This window comes from Acanthopagrus latus, chromosome 22 (assembly GCF_904848185.1).
Source record: "Acanthopagrus latus isolate v.2019 chromosome 22, fAcaLat1.1, whole genome shotgun sequence".
Classification (NCBI taxonomy): domain Eukaryota; kingdom Metazoa; phylum Chordata; class Actinopteri; order Spariformes; family Sparidae; genus Acanthopagrus; species Acanthopagrus latus.
The window spans coordinates 2089510-2107162 of record NC_051060.1 but is presented as its reverse complement, the minus strand read 5'-3'; the positions used below and the strand labels follow the sequence as shown (position 1 = coordinate 2107162).

Sequence of the window (17653 nt, the reverse complement as noted above, 5' to 3'; positions counted from 1 at the left end):
CAGTGAGCCTGCATGAACAATTTCAGGAGCCTGAAACTGAAGCAGCTAACAGAATTCTGCCATCTTTATTTATTTATACCTTAGCTTTTCATAATGTGATGTATCAAAATGTTATCTGGGGAAAAGTCTGTTGCATAGTTTTTCTCACAGAGAGCACCAGCAAGTAGAGCTGGGTATTTTTCAAGAAAATATAGATATTGATACCTTCCTTAACAATCCTTTTTTTCAATACCAATTCTGTTTGAGCAAAAGATTACGTGACAGATTCACATGGTGAACCCTGTCTCAATATTTTACCTTCATGCTTTGAGACAGCCAGTCACCAGCACCTTTAGTTCTTGGCAAGCTTATTGGCTCATTGCTGTGATGAGATTTACTCCTTTCAGGTGCTGACATTTGGTATCAAATGACAAGACATTTTTTTGATACTTGGTAGTATCAATGCAAGCTGGTTGTGTGCCATAAAAGTACCAAAGTTTGATACCAAGCCCTACAGACAACTGTACAATGTCCTACCCAGCACATCTTGGTCACGACAAATTTAAAGGGTCCTCATCAACTGGACATACATATGGAAAAGCATGAGGGCCACTGTAAAAAAGAATTTCTGAACTTTCTCTGGAGATTTTAAGAATTATTCATAGTGGCTCAGAATCTTACTTTTTCAATACGTATTTCTTTAAATCAATTTTTTAAAAACTCCAATATTAATATCTATATCAGCCTCAAGGCTGTAATGCACAGTCATTGTAATTTATATTGAACAAATGTGAAACACATTATTTTCTGCATGAATTGACAAGCCTGGCGAAAAAGCCTTATGAATCATGGTGCATACAGTTTACAAAGGAGGAATACAGTAACCTTTAGTCTCTTCAGTTTAAGATCAACCCATGATCAGTCTGTCTTCATTCTTTCTTAAAAGCTAAATATAATTTTCTTTTTGTAGCATTACATTTGTACATTTTGTAGTCTCTGAAGTAGCCTGTATGAGTGGAGCTCTGTCTGGATTTCATGTATTTATTCATGTGCTTTCAAAAAGCTGGAATAGCTGGAGCTTGAAGAAAACTTGAATTAAACATGAAGATATACTTGTGGGTGATAATTATGATCTTCAAGGAACATATGCACACAAATGAAATACTTTTGTTATTTTGGGCGTAACGTTCCTTAATTTAAAGTACTTTGCTTAGGTAATTTTCTTGAGTCAACCAGGAGTCCCGCATCAAAGTATTTCAGTATTGTAACCAGTCAACATCAACATTGTCTTGAAATTTGATTGATTCAATTTTCGTTCATTTCTGTAGCCAAAGCAGTACACACAGTAATTAATGTTGTGATAACTTCTGCATTAACATCATCATAATAATAATCATTTCCCCACACGTCCACACGTGCCCATAAGCAGCACTTCCTCCAGTTAAACCACGCCCATTTACCTAGCGTTGTCGTTTCTACTGGACGGTGGTGAAAATGGGGCGTACCAAACGAAAACTCCACTTTTTCTCATACAACTGGCTTCTGTAGGTGTCAGTTATCACTGAGGACAAAGCTGCGTCAAGGTAACTTCAGAGAGCACGCATGCTGTCTGAAGCTGTGCTGCTTTGCCTTCAAATTAAGACAGCCATTTTATAGAGGGAGGTTCAGATATCTAAAGTAATATTAATGAAAAAAAATGTTAAAATGAAATATGTTTTCATTACTTAGCCCTATCTGACACATGAATTCTGCAGTATTCAATCGTCTTAACTTACACGATTAACAGTCAAAAGTAGCATCTTGCTCCTTTCACCGCCAAGTAGAGCTTTTTGCGCAGCATTACGGCCCCTGCCTCAGTAGCTATGGCCCTGTTTCACCCTTATGTTTTTTTAAATATCCATTTAGCTTAACGTAGTGTAGAACGTTTTTTGAAAGAGAAATTTCACACATAAATGCACTTCTTCTTCCGCCCGCTCAATATATTTTATTTTGAAAGGCAGGATAGGAAGTGGTATTTGTTCAGTATCGGTGCCTTGCGGCAGCCAGCCCACACTGAGTGTAGTTTGTAATAGTGCAGTGTTAATTTGGGCCACATACATACAGTCCGTGTGTAGGTAGACAGGGTGCTGGATGACGGGCCGCTCACAGCTCACATCTGTGTGAAGGACGGGGATGAAGACAAGCCTCGCGCTCACACGAGCCGCTCGCTGCCCGGCCTCGCTCGGCTCCTCTGGGAACACAACGAGACGTACAAAATGCGGATTTTACTTCACCCACGGGTCCAGTTGTGTGGGTACTGGCATCACCGGATGTCGCACTGTTGAATAAAATAACCGTGTACAGGGCCTGGAAAGCTTTCTGAAAAAGCATCACTGGCCGACTTGTTTGGTGGAAGAACTGTTCCGACCACACCGAGGACGAGAGAGCGTTCTGGGCGGCGAGATGCACCATTTGGAGGACTGAGCCTCAGCAGTTCAGCCGCCCCTGAGCTCCAACATGGGAGAATGAAGCAGGTAATATCAATCTAAACCGTCTGAACGCGGCAGTTCATATATTGTTTTCCACAAATGTTGGCCAAATTCCGAAACGAAGGTGTAAACGTAGGCTCTCTCCTACAAACACCCACTGCTCTCGTCGTCTACAGAGATGCAACTCTCCATGGACTCTCCATGAATCATTGTGTTTGTCGTCTCAACCATTTTGGTGACATATTAGCGCTGCAGTCCTGGATGTATAATCAGGGCAATTGTTTCAGAATAATCTAGTTCACATTCATACCAAATGACAGCCAGTGATCTGCTGAGATTGGCCTGAATTGCCCTTATTTGAGGGTGATGAAGTGAAAGCATGAATGAGGTGTAATTCTATTAGCCATTGATTTTATTTGCATGTGGGTCAATTTTCAGGACACCCCAAAGCTCATCTCACAGATGGGTCCATCTCTTGTTGAGGAGCTCTGATGTGCAACTGGAAATCTAATTAAATCTCTGAATGCTAAATGCTGAGATTGAATTGCCACAGAATCCATAGCACTGAAATGTTCTCATGTGAAAGAGCAAATTCTTGGCCTGTGTGGTTTGGATTCTTTGAAATTTCCAAAAGGTAATTTGCAATTTCAAAAACAGGATTTCAAGTACTTGAAGCAGGCCCACAATTCATGGGTCAGTTAATGAAAACAACTTTATGGATCTAAAAATTCACATAGTGCATAAAGGTGTTATTTGTAAGAAAAGCTGATTTTTACCTCATTCCCAGCTTGTCAAAAACTGATGTTTGGGGTGGCGGCCCATCTGTCCTTCATCCCAGAGCGTCACTTTTTCTCAGCTGGGAAATGCAGAACATCATTATTTGTAATATGTCGGGTAGTGAATGCAACAGACACATACTGACTAACTAACAATGCATTAACACTGACTAACTCTCCTTTCACATAACTGCAGTTGTCAATATGGTCAGACTTGATATTACCCCTTTTTAAAAAGGAGATCTATTATTGTTATTATTTCTTTTTCTTTCTTTCCTTCAGTGTGCTATATAGTTTTTGTGCATTTTAAAGGTCTTGAATGTTGATTAGGCTAAAAACAGGAGCTCCTCTAACCCACAAAAACACTGTGCCTGAAATGCCTTATCGGTAGTCCCACCTTTCATTCTGTGACTGATGGAAATATGACAGAGCTGACCAGAGTCAGGGTGGATGGTGCTGACTCAGACATGTTTGAGCTGACCAATCGGGAGATGGGAGTGTGTACACAGATTATTTCACAATTTCAAGCTCTCTGAGCTAATTTCTGACATTAACAAAATCTCCATTGGCTGTATATATATATATATATATATATATATATATATATATATATATATATATATATATATATATATATATATATATATATATATATATATATATATATTCATTTTGGTTAAAAGAGGAAAAAAAAGACTTCCTGTTATAAATTTGATAACTGTAACCATTCAGCAAGAACCATTGTAATTTATACACGTTGTCAAGTTTCCTCAGGGTCTCTTGGATCTTCAGGACTAAGTTCAATCCAATCCAGTGAAAAATTAGCAATTGGTGAGGTTTAGAATACACATGCATATCTAAAATGTAGAAATTTATCTTGGAGGGCCAAATAAAAAAAAAAAAATCCCTTTTCAAAGACTCACCAGAGTTAGCATTATTTGCTCAGCGCAGCTTTGAGATTTGTTCATTTTGCATTAGCAAACAATAATAAGCTAGTGTACTGATAAGGTAACAGGGACATCTCTGAATGGATAAACAACCCACCTCATGTTGCTATTGTAAACTGTGAATTTCACTATTAGAAGGTGTTTTTTAAAAACATTTTGAACAGTACTCCAAACTTTAAACACAAAGAGACATTTTTAGGTTCACAAGGTTGTTCAGTTTCAGACTTAACCTAATCTAGTTCCCCACCTTCCATGTGTTACATTTTACAAATGCATTCATTTCCACAGATGCTGTATTATAGAATCTCCTGTAACTACTGTATCTCCATCAACTCTTTACGTTACCTAATATGTGAGATGTTTCTCTCAGACACATCACAAGTGTTTACCTGAAATGAATAAGGTACGCTCTGACAGGTTGTTACTGCCATAAACTAGTAAATCTCATCATTGTGGAGGTTCTTGGCAGGTTTCCAGCACACCTTTTGTCTCTTAAGTATATTTCCTAATGATTCAAGGTTATGACATTTGGTTCAGAAGCTCTTTGCATTTTATCTGTCGCATAATTGTGTTGTGACAAAGAGTATTTGAACAATTCCGTCTTTTAAAACACTAGTACCCGGTCATCCGTTTTCACTGCAGATTTATTTGGAGGCTAAAGTGGCTATTTTAACATTTGAGGTCACACCACCCCTAAAGGAAGGAAAATAGATGTGGCATTACTTTCCCTGTCAAGGTGCACTGCTGCAGAGTAGGTTCAGTTTTGTGATCCATGAAGCCCATGTCCTTAGAAAATGTAGTGTATGAGTGTAATGTGAATGGAGCCGTAAGTAGGCCAAGATTAATCCAGTTTCTTATTTGCTCTCATTCAGCAGGTCTCCATTGTGATGAAGCAGTGGGTAATCGCAGCAGACAATACGCTTGTCATCATGATAGGAATAAAGCAAAGTCTTCCCAGCTTCACTGCAGCCAGCCTGTTTATCTCCTTACAACAGCCTTTACTCGCTTGCCTGTCTCAGTGACATGTGATAACACTATCTGTCGAATGGTTACATACTGTATGCAGTTATCAAAGCAGCATCCAACCTGTGTTTTAACATGGACACATAAAAGGCTTACATGCACCGGTTTGCACAATAATTGCCTATAATTATATTTGCTTGATGTTTACACCCACACCCGACAAAAAATGATGAAATGGCTTCATTTATGTGAAAATTAATCATTTTAAGTACTTACAAATGGACTCTTTTCAAAGCACATTTATTATTTGACCTTTGCTGCTTAGCCATTGTAAAGGATACCAGGCAGTCTAAAATAACAGTGTCCAGTGTTTACATGCGTGATAAGGGTTTTTATTGCTGTATTTGACTTGTCCCCAGTTGAACACTGGCTGGTGGTTACTGGCTGTGATTAGGAAAAACACTTTACCAGGATTTCTTATCACATTATAAGGCAAACAGAAGACATTTTTATATCTTTCTCTCTCTGACAAATGTTTTCCAGTTGCAGGCACGGTTGTATTCTTTCATTTATATTGTAAACTTAGAGTTTTGAGAAGTACGCTTATTCCTTTTATTCCTGAGCTGACATAAAAAGATCTGCGTAATAAGTACTGAGCTGTTGCCAGGGTAAAGGTCACACACACCACCCAGACGTCCAACTGCCTTATCCGACCATTCTCTGTTGCCTCTTGTCTGACCCGTGAGACAGAAAAGTTGCATTGTACACACCGCTTCAACGTGCTGCCTACTCCACAGCAGCGTGTACGTTCTGCGCTTGCTTGAGATGCAATAAGCGGATGGCACTAGTGTTAAAGACGCTGGACTAGAGGTTTATGCATGCAACTCTCTTTACTTTCGGTCAAAACAAAACTTGGCTATTTCAAACAAAAACAGCTGCATACTGAACATGCAGCGAGGCATTACCAAACGAACACAGATCAATTCGCCCTGAACTGACATAATAACAGCTAGTGTCATGCCAGGACTGCAAAACATGAAAACAAGAAATGACACAACGGAGTGTGTAGAAAACCAATGCGCACACAGTAACCCTCCCACACACCACACTGATTTGCTAGCACACCGCCAGTCAGAGTATCCAGTGGCTCAGACGGTCGACAGCCCTCCTCCTCAGACTTCACATGTTGAATCGGAGCAGACAACGTCCGAGCGGCTCCGAAAGCTTCCAACGCAGCTGAACACACCAAACATATTTGTTCCCGACCTCGTCCAAGTCTTTCCAAATGCTTCAAAAGTCCAACAGTTGGGCCGGTGTGTTCCTGCCTTAGGACTAGCCTAGCTTTGCACAAAGACTGGAGGAAGGCCCGTCTCTGTCCAGAGTTCAAAGTATGTCCACCAACAAAACCCCAAAGCTCACTAAGAAACCTGTTTGTTAAATCCTTACATGAATTAGACTGTAAAAATGTCAACATGTTCAAGTGTAATCTTACTCATCTGGTGCATGATGTGTGCGGCCACAGATGATGACATCTATAATAGCGTTTTACAACTAAACCACTGAGAAATTAGCACGCTTAAAGTGTTAATATTTTCATGTAGTACAAAACAAAACAAAACTTACTATAACTTACCGCTAAATTTCTGAATTTCTAGTCCACAAATTAATTTTGATTAAATCCGCTGTTTTCCATTGCGGCACTGGGAAGGCTACTCTGCCACTGCAGCCGACGCCGAGCTAACATCCATGCTACATCCATGCTAGCTGCCTCGTCGACCTGTGGCTCAGCCAACGCCGCGCTGCTGCTCTCCTGGTCAACAGGTGAACTAGCAGGTTCAACGTCTCTGCCTTTGTTCATCAGACTTTGGAAGAAAAAAACATTTCTGGCCTTTCCTCTGTGACACCCTGTTATGTTCAATCACAAGTAGCCTAGTTTGCGTGCAGTGACATTTGCCGTGGCTTGTGGGGTGTTAAGTGATGAAAAAGACAACTGACCTCAGACCCACTATGTGTTCATGTGTTGACTATAAGATGTCACCATTTCACTTTCAGCATTGTTACTGATGTATACAAACCTATTTAGAATAAATACATGAACGATGCCTAGCCTGGCGGTGGGAAATTTAAGCCTGGTGGACCTCCAGACTTATAATACACTGAGGGAAACCCTGTAACTATGCAGCGTTATAACCAGATCGAATGGCATGCAGCAGATGATAAAATGCACTTTAGTCTCGAGACTTGACAAAAAAAAAAAATCACTTGTCTCTGGTGCCTGGTACCAAAAGGGGGTCAAGTCAAGAGGAAACAGGCCATACCATGCAATGGAATCACGGCTAGATTGAAAATCAGATTCAATACAAATTTGTATCAGTTTACATTATTACTTCTTGCCATATGGGAGCAGATTGTAACATTCCCTGTCTATAAAGCCTGTGGATGATTGGTTGAAGTTGTTAAATGCTGCTGTACTTTGGATTTCCTTATAAACGACTTGCGTTGGATTTTCCGGGTCAAGCCTGTGATGTTCCTGCTCTTGCCACGTCAAAGTGCCTCCCTCAGCTCTGCTAACAGTTGAGTTGTAGGAAACGCTAAACAAAGAAGGAATTACTGTAAAGTGCCGCTTCCACAGTTAATTTGTATCTGTAATTAGAGACCACCCTGCAGTGGGATTACAACAGCCACCATGCCCTTCAACTCAGAAGTCATTAAACCACAACCTTATTTGAACATGGCCTCCTTTGATACTCAGAACTGCTTCTCTCGTAGTTCCCCCTGCAAATCTGTCTCCAGGAGCACATTTTATCACAGTGACACAAACACACCCACATGATGAAAACATTGCCAGCTCAAATTATGATAAGAGTCTGCTAAAGGAGAGAAAGTATTTTGAATGTTTAATGAATTTGAAATGTCTGTAGTGCATGTTCACATGCTTCGAAACCATTTTAACATCTAAAGACTGACCAAAGACTTTTTTGTTTCGGCACTAATAATTAGTCACATTGAGAGCGATAATGGAGGTGTGAATTAACTGGAGAAATGCAGGCACATCCCTAGGTGTGTTTCAGACCCACTGTCACTGTCTAGTAACTCCACAGCTCCACGGGGAAATTTGATGGAAATGATGCTTGTTTAATCTGGTTTTATGATGCTCTTTCACATGCCTCTTTTGATTTACTTGGCACTCACAACTTTTTTTATGTACGTTTTAGGATCTTGCAGCCATGAAGACGCAGCTATATTGCATTGAAGTGGGAATATCTTAATGTACAGCGCCTTGTTAAATGTGAGCTTACCAGCAACGATGCCTGCTCACCCTGGGGAAGAATGGTTCACTCAACTACTGTTCCCCTTTCAAAGGCAGGGGACATTAACACCAGTCTCTGCTGCCTCGTTACGGTGCTGCTGAACCTTTCCAAGAGGCAGTCGATGGAGGACATCTCCATGGCGAACGTTTCCCTGGGCTCCCGGGTGCCTCCAGAGCCAGTCACACCAACGGCGGAGGCATTGGAGAGCTTGCCAGGCATCAGCCTACCTCTGCAGGTCTTCTTCTGCTTCATCATGGTCGCCATCCTGCTTTTGGCTCTGTTGGGAAACGTAGTTGTGTGCCTGATGGTGTACCAGAGATCTGCCATGCGCTCGGCCATCAACATCCTCTTGGCGAGCCTGGCATTTGCAGACATGATGCTGGCCATCCTGAACATGCCCTTCGCTCTGGTTACTGTCGTGACCACCAAGTGGATTTTCGGAGATGTTTTCTGTCGAGTTTCAGCCATGCTGTTTTGGTTCTTTGTGATGGAAGGTGTGGCTATACTGCTTATAATAAGCATAGATCGTTTTCTTATTATTGTCCAGAAGCAAGATAAGCTGAGCCCACAGAGAGCTAAAGTGCTCATAGTGGTCACATGGGGACTCAGTTTAATTTTCTCTTTCCCCCTAGCTGTTGGCTCCCCTCCCCTACAGATCCCTCCAAGAGCCCCGCAATGTGTATTTGGCTACAGCGTAAAGCCTGGTTACCATGCCTATGTATTGATACTAATGCTCGTCTTCTTCTTCATACCTTTCATGGTCATGCTCTACACATTTATGGGGATCCTGAACACTATCCGTCACAATGCCATCCGCATCCACAGCCACCCAGACAGCATCTGTCTGAGCCAGGCCAGCAAACTGGGCCTGCTTAGTCTGCAGAGGCCCTTCCAAATGAACATAGACATGAGCTTCAAGACCCGTGCCTTCACAACCATCCTCATCCTCTTCTCTGTGTTTACAGTGTGCTGGGCACCATTCACTGCCTATAGTTTGATATCCACCTTCAGTGATGGCTTCTATCATAAAGACAGCTTTTTTCAAATCAGCACATGGTTCCTGTGGTTGTGCTACCTCAAGTCAGCCCTCAACCCTCTTATTTACTACTGGCGGATCAAGAAGTTCCGCGACGCCTGCCTTGATCTGATGCCCAAGTACTTCAAGTTTCTTCCTCAGCTGCCAGGCAACACCAAGCGGCGCATACAGCCGAGCGCAGTGTATGTGTGCGGTGAGCATCGCTCTGTGGTATAAAGGAATATCCCACCTCTAAAACTTTAACAACACTGACCAGAAAAACGTCTTTATATAATGTATCCTGCAGTTCCAGGCCTGTTTTGCTGTTCAGTGGTATACTACTCTTAGCAGATGTTGAAAATAAAACAGCACTGCATTATAAAGGCTGGAGGCTGCATTTGTGGGGGTATGTTGCTGCAGATACCAGTGAGAAAATGAAATACAATCCAGAAAGTTCAATTTCTGTCGAACATGGATGAATTCTAAGGCTGCATACCATGGGTTATAAAACCATTTACCAGGATTTTCAACTTTGGAATGGAGCTGGGTATCGTCTGAAAGTTTTTGATACTAGTTCAGTTTAATTCAGTTTAATTAAGTTTAATGGCAAAAAAGTAGTAGTATTTTCAACAAAGTCTTTGTTTGATTTCAAAAAGAAGCCAAACTTACAATCCAGAATTCAAGAACTTTGCCTAAATAAAATGCATCAAAAATTATTTATAACATATTTTCATATAAAACGAATACTTTATATCAGTGATAAAATACTCTAAATTCAAAGTCCACGTGCTAGATTTCTTTTGGGGTTTTTGACAGTATGCCTAGGTCTTCTTTAAGAATGGAACTTGCTCAGGTGTGAGCTATACATGAAACTTGCGTCATATAAGAAGTGGTTGTATATAGTGAGATTGGTACCCCTGTTACTGTCCAGGCTTTAGAATACAAGTGAAAGATCCAGTAAGGGCTGGTAAGGTAACCTTGAGTTTAGAATGCTGTATCACAATATGTAATCTTCCATACTGATGCTACTATTTGATCAATGAAAATAGTAAACAACACTACGGATCTGACCAGACCTTTGAGGTCAGCTTCTGGTGCTTGACACATTTAAATGATGGTGCTACAGAAACACCTAAGGGAACTGATGCCCAGCTCTGCTCTTGAAAGTTCTAACAGCAGTCATCTTCTCCTCTGTGTTGACCATTGCAATGTACACAGTAAAACTGAGTGGTTTTTCATTACAGAATAATCCACCAGCGTGTGCTTCATATTTGATTGGCCAGTCCTTTGCTTGATGGTGCTGCATTGTTATGAGCAGGCCAACTGTGCATTTCCTTGCTGAAGCCCTCTGCCGTGAAAACCCTTAACAAGTGTGCAAAGATAATTTCAGTCAGGTCATGGTTTATTAAGAAGTTGCCAGAATAGCAGACAAAACAACAAGTACATCTCTACGTCTCTGATTTAGTTGTGTATATAAACAACCATACCAGGGATAATCCTTTATAGAAGAAGTGAAGACACTCCACTAGCAGCAGTTTCAGTAGAGGAACTGAGTTTTGTTTAAAAATTGTTGATACCAGTGCTGATACATTACCTGAGTCTTGGTACCTGTACCAGAATCTTTTTCCCCCAGTACCAAAGTTCACAGGATATGTTGTCTAAGCTCAAGCAGCTTATACAACATTTTTACATAAATACAGTGAAGTTGGCAGAATTATTGTTAAAGTCACCTTTATGAAAAGTTCACATGTAGAATTTGCCTTTTCTCATGTAGGAAGCAGACATGAGTAAAACATGATTAACATTTGGAGAAAAGTGTGTGTATGTATGTATGTATGTATGCATGTATGTATGTATACATACATACATACACACACTTAAGAGTAGGGCTAGGGCAATGTCTACTGAATTGTCACATGATGATGTCCACAGTGAAACGATGCACTGGATTATGAATTGGGGATAGTTTGTTTTTCAGAGCTGCCATATGGATGGAGTTGCTCATTTGCACAACACTGTTTTCCACTGTCAGTTCGACTGCAACCTCCAACTGTCTCACTCAGTAGAAAAGAAACTGTTCCCCCTTGACAGTGAAGACACTCAGATCAACTTTCACATCCCTGCTTGACAAGTGTCCAACATGCATCCCTGTGCCAGAGACTTTGTATCTGCACCTCATGTCCGTAACTTAGCTTGAAACAAAGTAAGCTGGCTAGCTATACTGAGGAAACCAAGCAAAGAAAAGGCAAATAACAAAGGCATGATTCTGAGAAACGCTAACAGTGGTAAGGTAACTAAAGTGTCTTAGGTTCTGCTAACTTTGCAGGTTTAATAAGAAAATGATAAATGGGACATGGAGATGCAACCTTACTGCATTGAGCCACCACAAACTTTCTTTTTCTCTCCCACATGTCACAAACATCCACTGCCTTGCAGCAACTCTGAGGTAACATATTCATTTGTTGTGCTCTCTGCTGGGGGGCCATATAAATTCCGATTTTGTGGTGGTACAGGGCTCAGTAGTCAATTGACTGTCAGCCAAAGGCCATAAACGTTGGCATCAACCTCTGGCTCAACCCTACTTTACAGTTTGTAATACTTTCAACACATTGATTTTAGAACAAGTTTTTAAATTTGATACCTAGCTCTAATCTGTATACCAGAATGCAGTGCAGCAGAGACATTTCCTGCGGAGAGTAAAACCATTGAATAAAAGTGCAGTCCGTAGTTCTCTGAAGGTGATACAGTGTCATTTTGGGTAATATAAACCTTTAAGTGAAGTAGTTGGCTGAAGGAAAATATAAAATAAAATCAAAACACTTTATAACTCTTGGAATGCACTGAATGGCACATGTTGTGTGAAAGCATATAACGGGTCAATTTTTCCTTCTATATTGTACTAAGAAGGCGCTGCTGGGTTTGACTTGACCATACATCTTTTCTTGCCACTGGAATCACAAGTCGTGGGGAAAGGATAGTGTGTTTTAGCTGCGTAGAATTTGTTTCATGAGGCATGTAAATTAACAGCTTAAATGGAATTTGAATGTGGTCAGAAACTGGCCACAACATTTGAAGGTGTGTATTTCTAAATGTTTTGGATGTGCCTATTGATTAGTCTATTTGCCAGTCAGAATGCTGCTATATCTGGTGAAAATGTGCAATTTCAGTGTATTGTACTGTTGAGTATAATAAAGAGATAGGCATTTCTTACCTTGTTAAACTATGTTTAATGGAGTTTTTTTTTTTGTTTGTGTACAAATCCTAATGTTTCCTCTGGGGTAACTGCTGTTCCACTGGCTACATGAATTTAAATTCTCATCCAGTGGTTTCATTGATCACATTTTCCTGTGGTTTACTATCCGTATTGTTACAAGCTGGCTCATGGGTTGCAACAAAAAGGGTCACAATATTCTAAAATAAATTAAGATCTACAGTAGCACCACACACCATGTTCACACAGAAAAACAAGACTTGGTCAAAACCTAGTACATGTTTATTTAAGGGGGGAAACATGGCCAGTCAAGTACATTACATACAGTGGCTTGCAAAAGTATTCTTCCCCTTGAACCTTTTGTCAAGTTTTAACCACAAATGTAAATGTATTTTATTGGGATTTTATGTGATAGACCAACACAAAGTGGTGCATAATTGTGAACTATAAGGTAAATGATACATGGTTTTAAATTTATTTTACAAATAGAAAACAAAGTGTGGTATGAAAAAGTCTTCACCCCCCTGAGTCAATACTTTGTAGAACCACCTTTTGCTGCAATGACAGCTGCAAGTCTTTCAGTGTAAGTCTCTACCAGCGATGCACATATAGAGACTGAAGCTCAAGCTTAGTGTGATTGGATGGAGAGTGTCTGTGAACAGCAATTTTCAAGTCTTGCCAGAGATTCTCAAGTGGATTTAGGTCTGGACTTTGACTGGGCCATTGTAACATGAATATGCTTTGATCTAAACCGTTCCATTGTAGCTCTGGCTGTATGTTTAGGCTCGTTGTCCTGCTGGAAGGTGAACCTCTGCTCCAGTCTCAAGTCTTTCGCAGACTCTAACAGGTTTTCTTCCAAGATTGTCCTGTATTCGGCTCCATCCATCTTCCCATCCACTCAGACCAGCTTCCCTGTCCCTGCTGAAGAAAAGCTGGGAAAAGATGGTGTGTTCAGGGTCATGTGCAGTGTTAGTTTTCTGCCACACATAGTGTTTTGCATTTAGGCCAAAAACATCAATTTTGGTCTCATCTGACCAGAGCACCTTCCTCCACATGTTTGTGTGACAAACTGCATGGCTTTGTTTCAACAATGGCTCTCTTCATGCCACTCTTCCATCAAGGCCTCATTTGTGGAGTGCATGACTAACAGTTGTCCTGTGGACAGATTCTCCCACCTGAGCTGTGGATCTCTGCAGCTCCTCCAGAGTTACCATGGGCCTCTTGGCTGCTTCTCTGATCAGTGCTCTCCCTGCCCGGCCTGTCAGTTTAGGTGAAAGACCATGTCTTGGTAAGTTTGCAGTGGTGCAATACTCTTTCAGTTTTCAGGTGATGCAGTGCTCCATGAGATGTTCAAAGTTTGGGATATTTTTTTCATATCCTAACCAGGCTTTAAACTTCTCCACAACTTTATCCCTGACCTGTCTGGTGTGTTCTTTGGGCTTCATGATGCTGTTCACTAATGTTCTCTAACAAACCTCTGAGGCCTTCACAGAACAGCTGCATTTACACTGAGCTCAGATTACACACAGGTGGACTCCATTTACTAACTAGGTGACTTCTGAAGGTGCAACTGGTTGCACTGGGTTTTATTTAAGGGTATCAGAGTAAAGGGGGGTGAATACTTTCACACCACACTTTTCTGTTTCTTATTTGGAAAAAATGTATCATTTTCCTTCCACTCCACAATTATGCACCACTTTGTGTTGGTCTATGCCATAAAATCCCCATAAAATACATTTACGTTTGTGGTTGAAACGTGACAAAATGTGGAAAAGTTCAAGGGGGATGAATACCACTGTACAATACAATGTGAATTCCAAGATATGAAATGCTAGTGCAAAATAACGGCAGAATGTTCAGTTGTTAGAATGATTACCATTACCGTTTACAATTTTCAGCCTTTGCATTTAAAGATTTATTTATTATTATCCTTTTATTAATTTAAAACAAACAAAAAATGTTTTTTTCTGATCTTATTCTAATTGGACTTTGGACAATGTAAGCACTGTGACACAATCAGAACATCATGTTTTATTTCTCTAATAACTGCTTCCGTGTGATACTGCTGCTCGCTCAGTCTTCATTCACTCTGAAGGCAGGGTAAGTGAAAAGAAGCAGCTAAATGGGATTCAGCCATCATTCATTTGATCATTTGTTATATTATTTGTGTATTAGTTAAAAGGTGCATTTCCAGAAAAATATGATATTATGTATGCAATTATATATACTGATGGTTTTACTCCCCTAGTTTATGTTATTAAAGAGGCCTTTTGTTTTTATTATGAAAGCTTACAAGAGTGAAGTGTTGGCTGTTTGGGTGAATTCTTTAGCTAATTCTTAAGTCGGGACAAAGAATGTCCTATAAGAACCTGTACACCCATGCTACTGGAAAATGGCAACATGTTTACCTGAATGTGAAGATCTCATTCTCAGGATACTGAAATATGAGGGTAAACTCATGCTCCTATAAACTGGAATACTAAAGCATGTAAACGTTTCATCCTGTTCATGATTCAGAATTGTGTTACAACTCAAACTTAAGGCAATTGTATGTAAGTATAGCAGACAAAAGGCTGTTTAACATACATGTATGATGAGTTTAAGTTACCAAGTACTCCTGTATGCAGTGTAATTCTTTAATCAAATGTGTGATTTATTTAGTTTTGCAGTATAATAGCAAATAGGCCTCATGTTTGGCAGCCCAGTGTTTTAATGTGATGCCTCCCTGCTAGCTCTGTGTTAATTATCCTACTCCCAATGCATCACCTGTGTCTCCTCTTTCCACCCAGGGACTCCACTTCCTGTCATCGTCTCTGCTGAGTGCTTTTGCGAGGGCAACATATACCCTCTGTGCATTCATGCATCACTCCTCCACACAATGATTTTCCCCTAAGCCTGCTTTGACTTTGACCAGACCTGCTTGTCATATGCTTCACAGTTGAGTCGACTGCGCGTTGTGCAATGCAGCTGATAACAGAGGTGCCAGGGAGCTGTATTAGCTGCCGTGCCTGACAACCAGCCTCAAGTCTGTTTGCAGCCTCACAGCTCTGTTTGTTGTCAAGAAAGCGTTAGCTGGGATTTCTCCTTACACCACAGATGTCAAGTTAGCATTTGATCAGAGTGAATGCATAATTTGTTTTTTCCTGCAGAAAATGCAACAAGAGGAGAAAGGTGTTGTTATTATTATTTGGGCTTTGTGCATGGCTCACTTCAACAATAGCACTGATGCTGGAGAGATGGGTCCCAGTGATGTTCCTGGCGGTTCTAATCAGTCGGTGCAGAGCGTCCTGTCCTGGGATGTGCACAAACCATACCAGTTTGTGATGTTTCCAGTCAGTATGCTTTTTAACGCTCCTCTGTAAAAGTTGATGAGAACTTGGCCCCAGAATGAAACCTCCTTAAGTTTGCTTAAGTAGTATATCATAGGTGATAGATGATCCGTGTAATAAATGGGCTAGTGTATATTGGGCAAGTAAGCAGATGTACTGTCTAATTTTTGATTATATGAAAATGCTCATATGTTACAGCAGCCTCAGACTGTCTGCACTGTATTTAAATGGTTCAGATTGAGTTAGATCACACAAAATAAAATGAAATAAAACTGAAGTAACATAATTCAAATATTGCTTGTGGAACTCAGTCGGTTTCATCATCTGGGCGTCATTTCAAAAATGTTCTTAGACTAATATCTGAACTTAGTTTTAAGATAATTTCCAACAGTGTGCTTATATTCAATTTGATTCATTAAAGATACTGACATAAAATACTTGCTTAAGCAACCTGTGATCTGAAAATCTCAGAACAACTTTAACTGAAGACACCTGCCTTGTGATGTCCCCTTATACAATGCCTAAGTAAATAGGTAAGAGCCCTTACTTATTGGATAATAACTGCAGTGAATAGTGTGTTTCAGCTGGTTAAATGATGCAGTGATAAGCTCCTAATTTGTTAAACAACATACCCTGTGGTTGTGGAAAATATGCTACTTACTCTGAGTCAATTTATTGGCCAGAAACAAGAAAAGAAAACATCTAAGGAGGCAGCTGAAACTATCAAAACTGGGTTAAGAACTGTCCAAAGCATTATTGAAACATGGAAGGATAGTGGTAAACCTTCATCTTCAAGGTCGGAAAAATCACCTGAATGTTTGGTGAAATCAAATCATAAGAAATAAGAAACAGTAGAACTCACATCTATATTCAATATAGAAAGCAAGAGCACACAATGGGAAGAGAGCTCAAGGGATTGGGACTTGTACCTGTGTAGCGTTAACAAAACCACTTATCAGGAAAAAAAAATGTTTACGTTTGTGAGGGAGCATACAGAATGGACTCTGGACAATGGATGTTTTCTTCCCAGGTGCATGTTCCAGGATGACAATGCCACAATTTGTTGGGCTCAAATTGTGAAAAAATGGTTCAAGGAACATGAGACATCATTTTCACACATGGTTTGCCACCACTGAGTCCAGATCTTAACCCCATTTAGAATCTTTGGGATGTGCTGGAGAAAACTGTATGCAGTGGCCCAATTCTCCCATCATAAATACAAGATCGTGGTGAAAAATTAATGCAACGCTGGGTGGAAATCAATGTTGTGACATTTTATAGACTCATCAAAATGATGCCAGGGCAAATGTGTCCTGTATTCAAAGCTGAAGGTGGTACAACAAAATCAACTTTTTGATACAGTGTACAGTGCCAGCACCAATGAGGGTTAAGTCAGGAATAGCCATGGACCAAAAGAGAAAATCAAACCTTTGAGAAGATTGTTCAACATTCTATATCTATATATTCTTTGTACAACATGTTTCAGTAGAATAAATAGTGGCTTGACAAACCAAGCCAAACATGCAGCTTTATTGATTTATTATCAGTTTTATAAATGAGTCCCCAGTTCTTCAAAATCAATTCAGCAAGATTTAAAGGGGAATTCCCCATAATCATGGACAATAAAACAGTCACCTACCCCTCTTGTTATCAA

General features: G+C 40.2%; 1 protein-coding gene across 5 annotated transcripts; it reads left to right on the top strand.

Moving 5' to 3' along the window:
* Positions 1–1993: 1993 nt before the first annotated feature.
* On the top strand, positions 1994–16415 carry gpr63 (G protein-coupled receptor 63). 5 transcript variants are annotated; one of them, XR_005072542.1, is made up of 2 exons: positions 1994–2492; positions 15460–16415. XR_005072542.1 is itself a non-coding variant. In XM_037086627.1 (2 exons), exons 1-2 carry the CDS (start codon positions 2484–2486, stop codon positions 9694–9696), a joined length of 1209 nt encoding a protein of 402 aa, XP_036942522.1. In that variant the 5' UTR covers positions 1994–2483; the 3' UTR covers positions 9697–12679. The 5 variants fall into 5 exon arrangements, 2 of the variants coding, with proteins under 2 accessions (XP_036942522.1, XP_036942521.1); XR_005072541.1 differs by lacking the exon at positions 15460–16415 and adding an exon at positions 5046–8342; XR_005072540.1 differs by lacking the exon at positions 15460–16415 and adding an exon at positions 5043–5129.
* The last annotated feature ends 1238 nt before the right edge of the window (positions 16416–17653 follow it).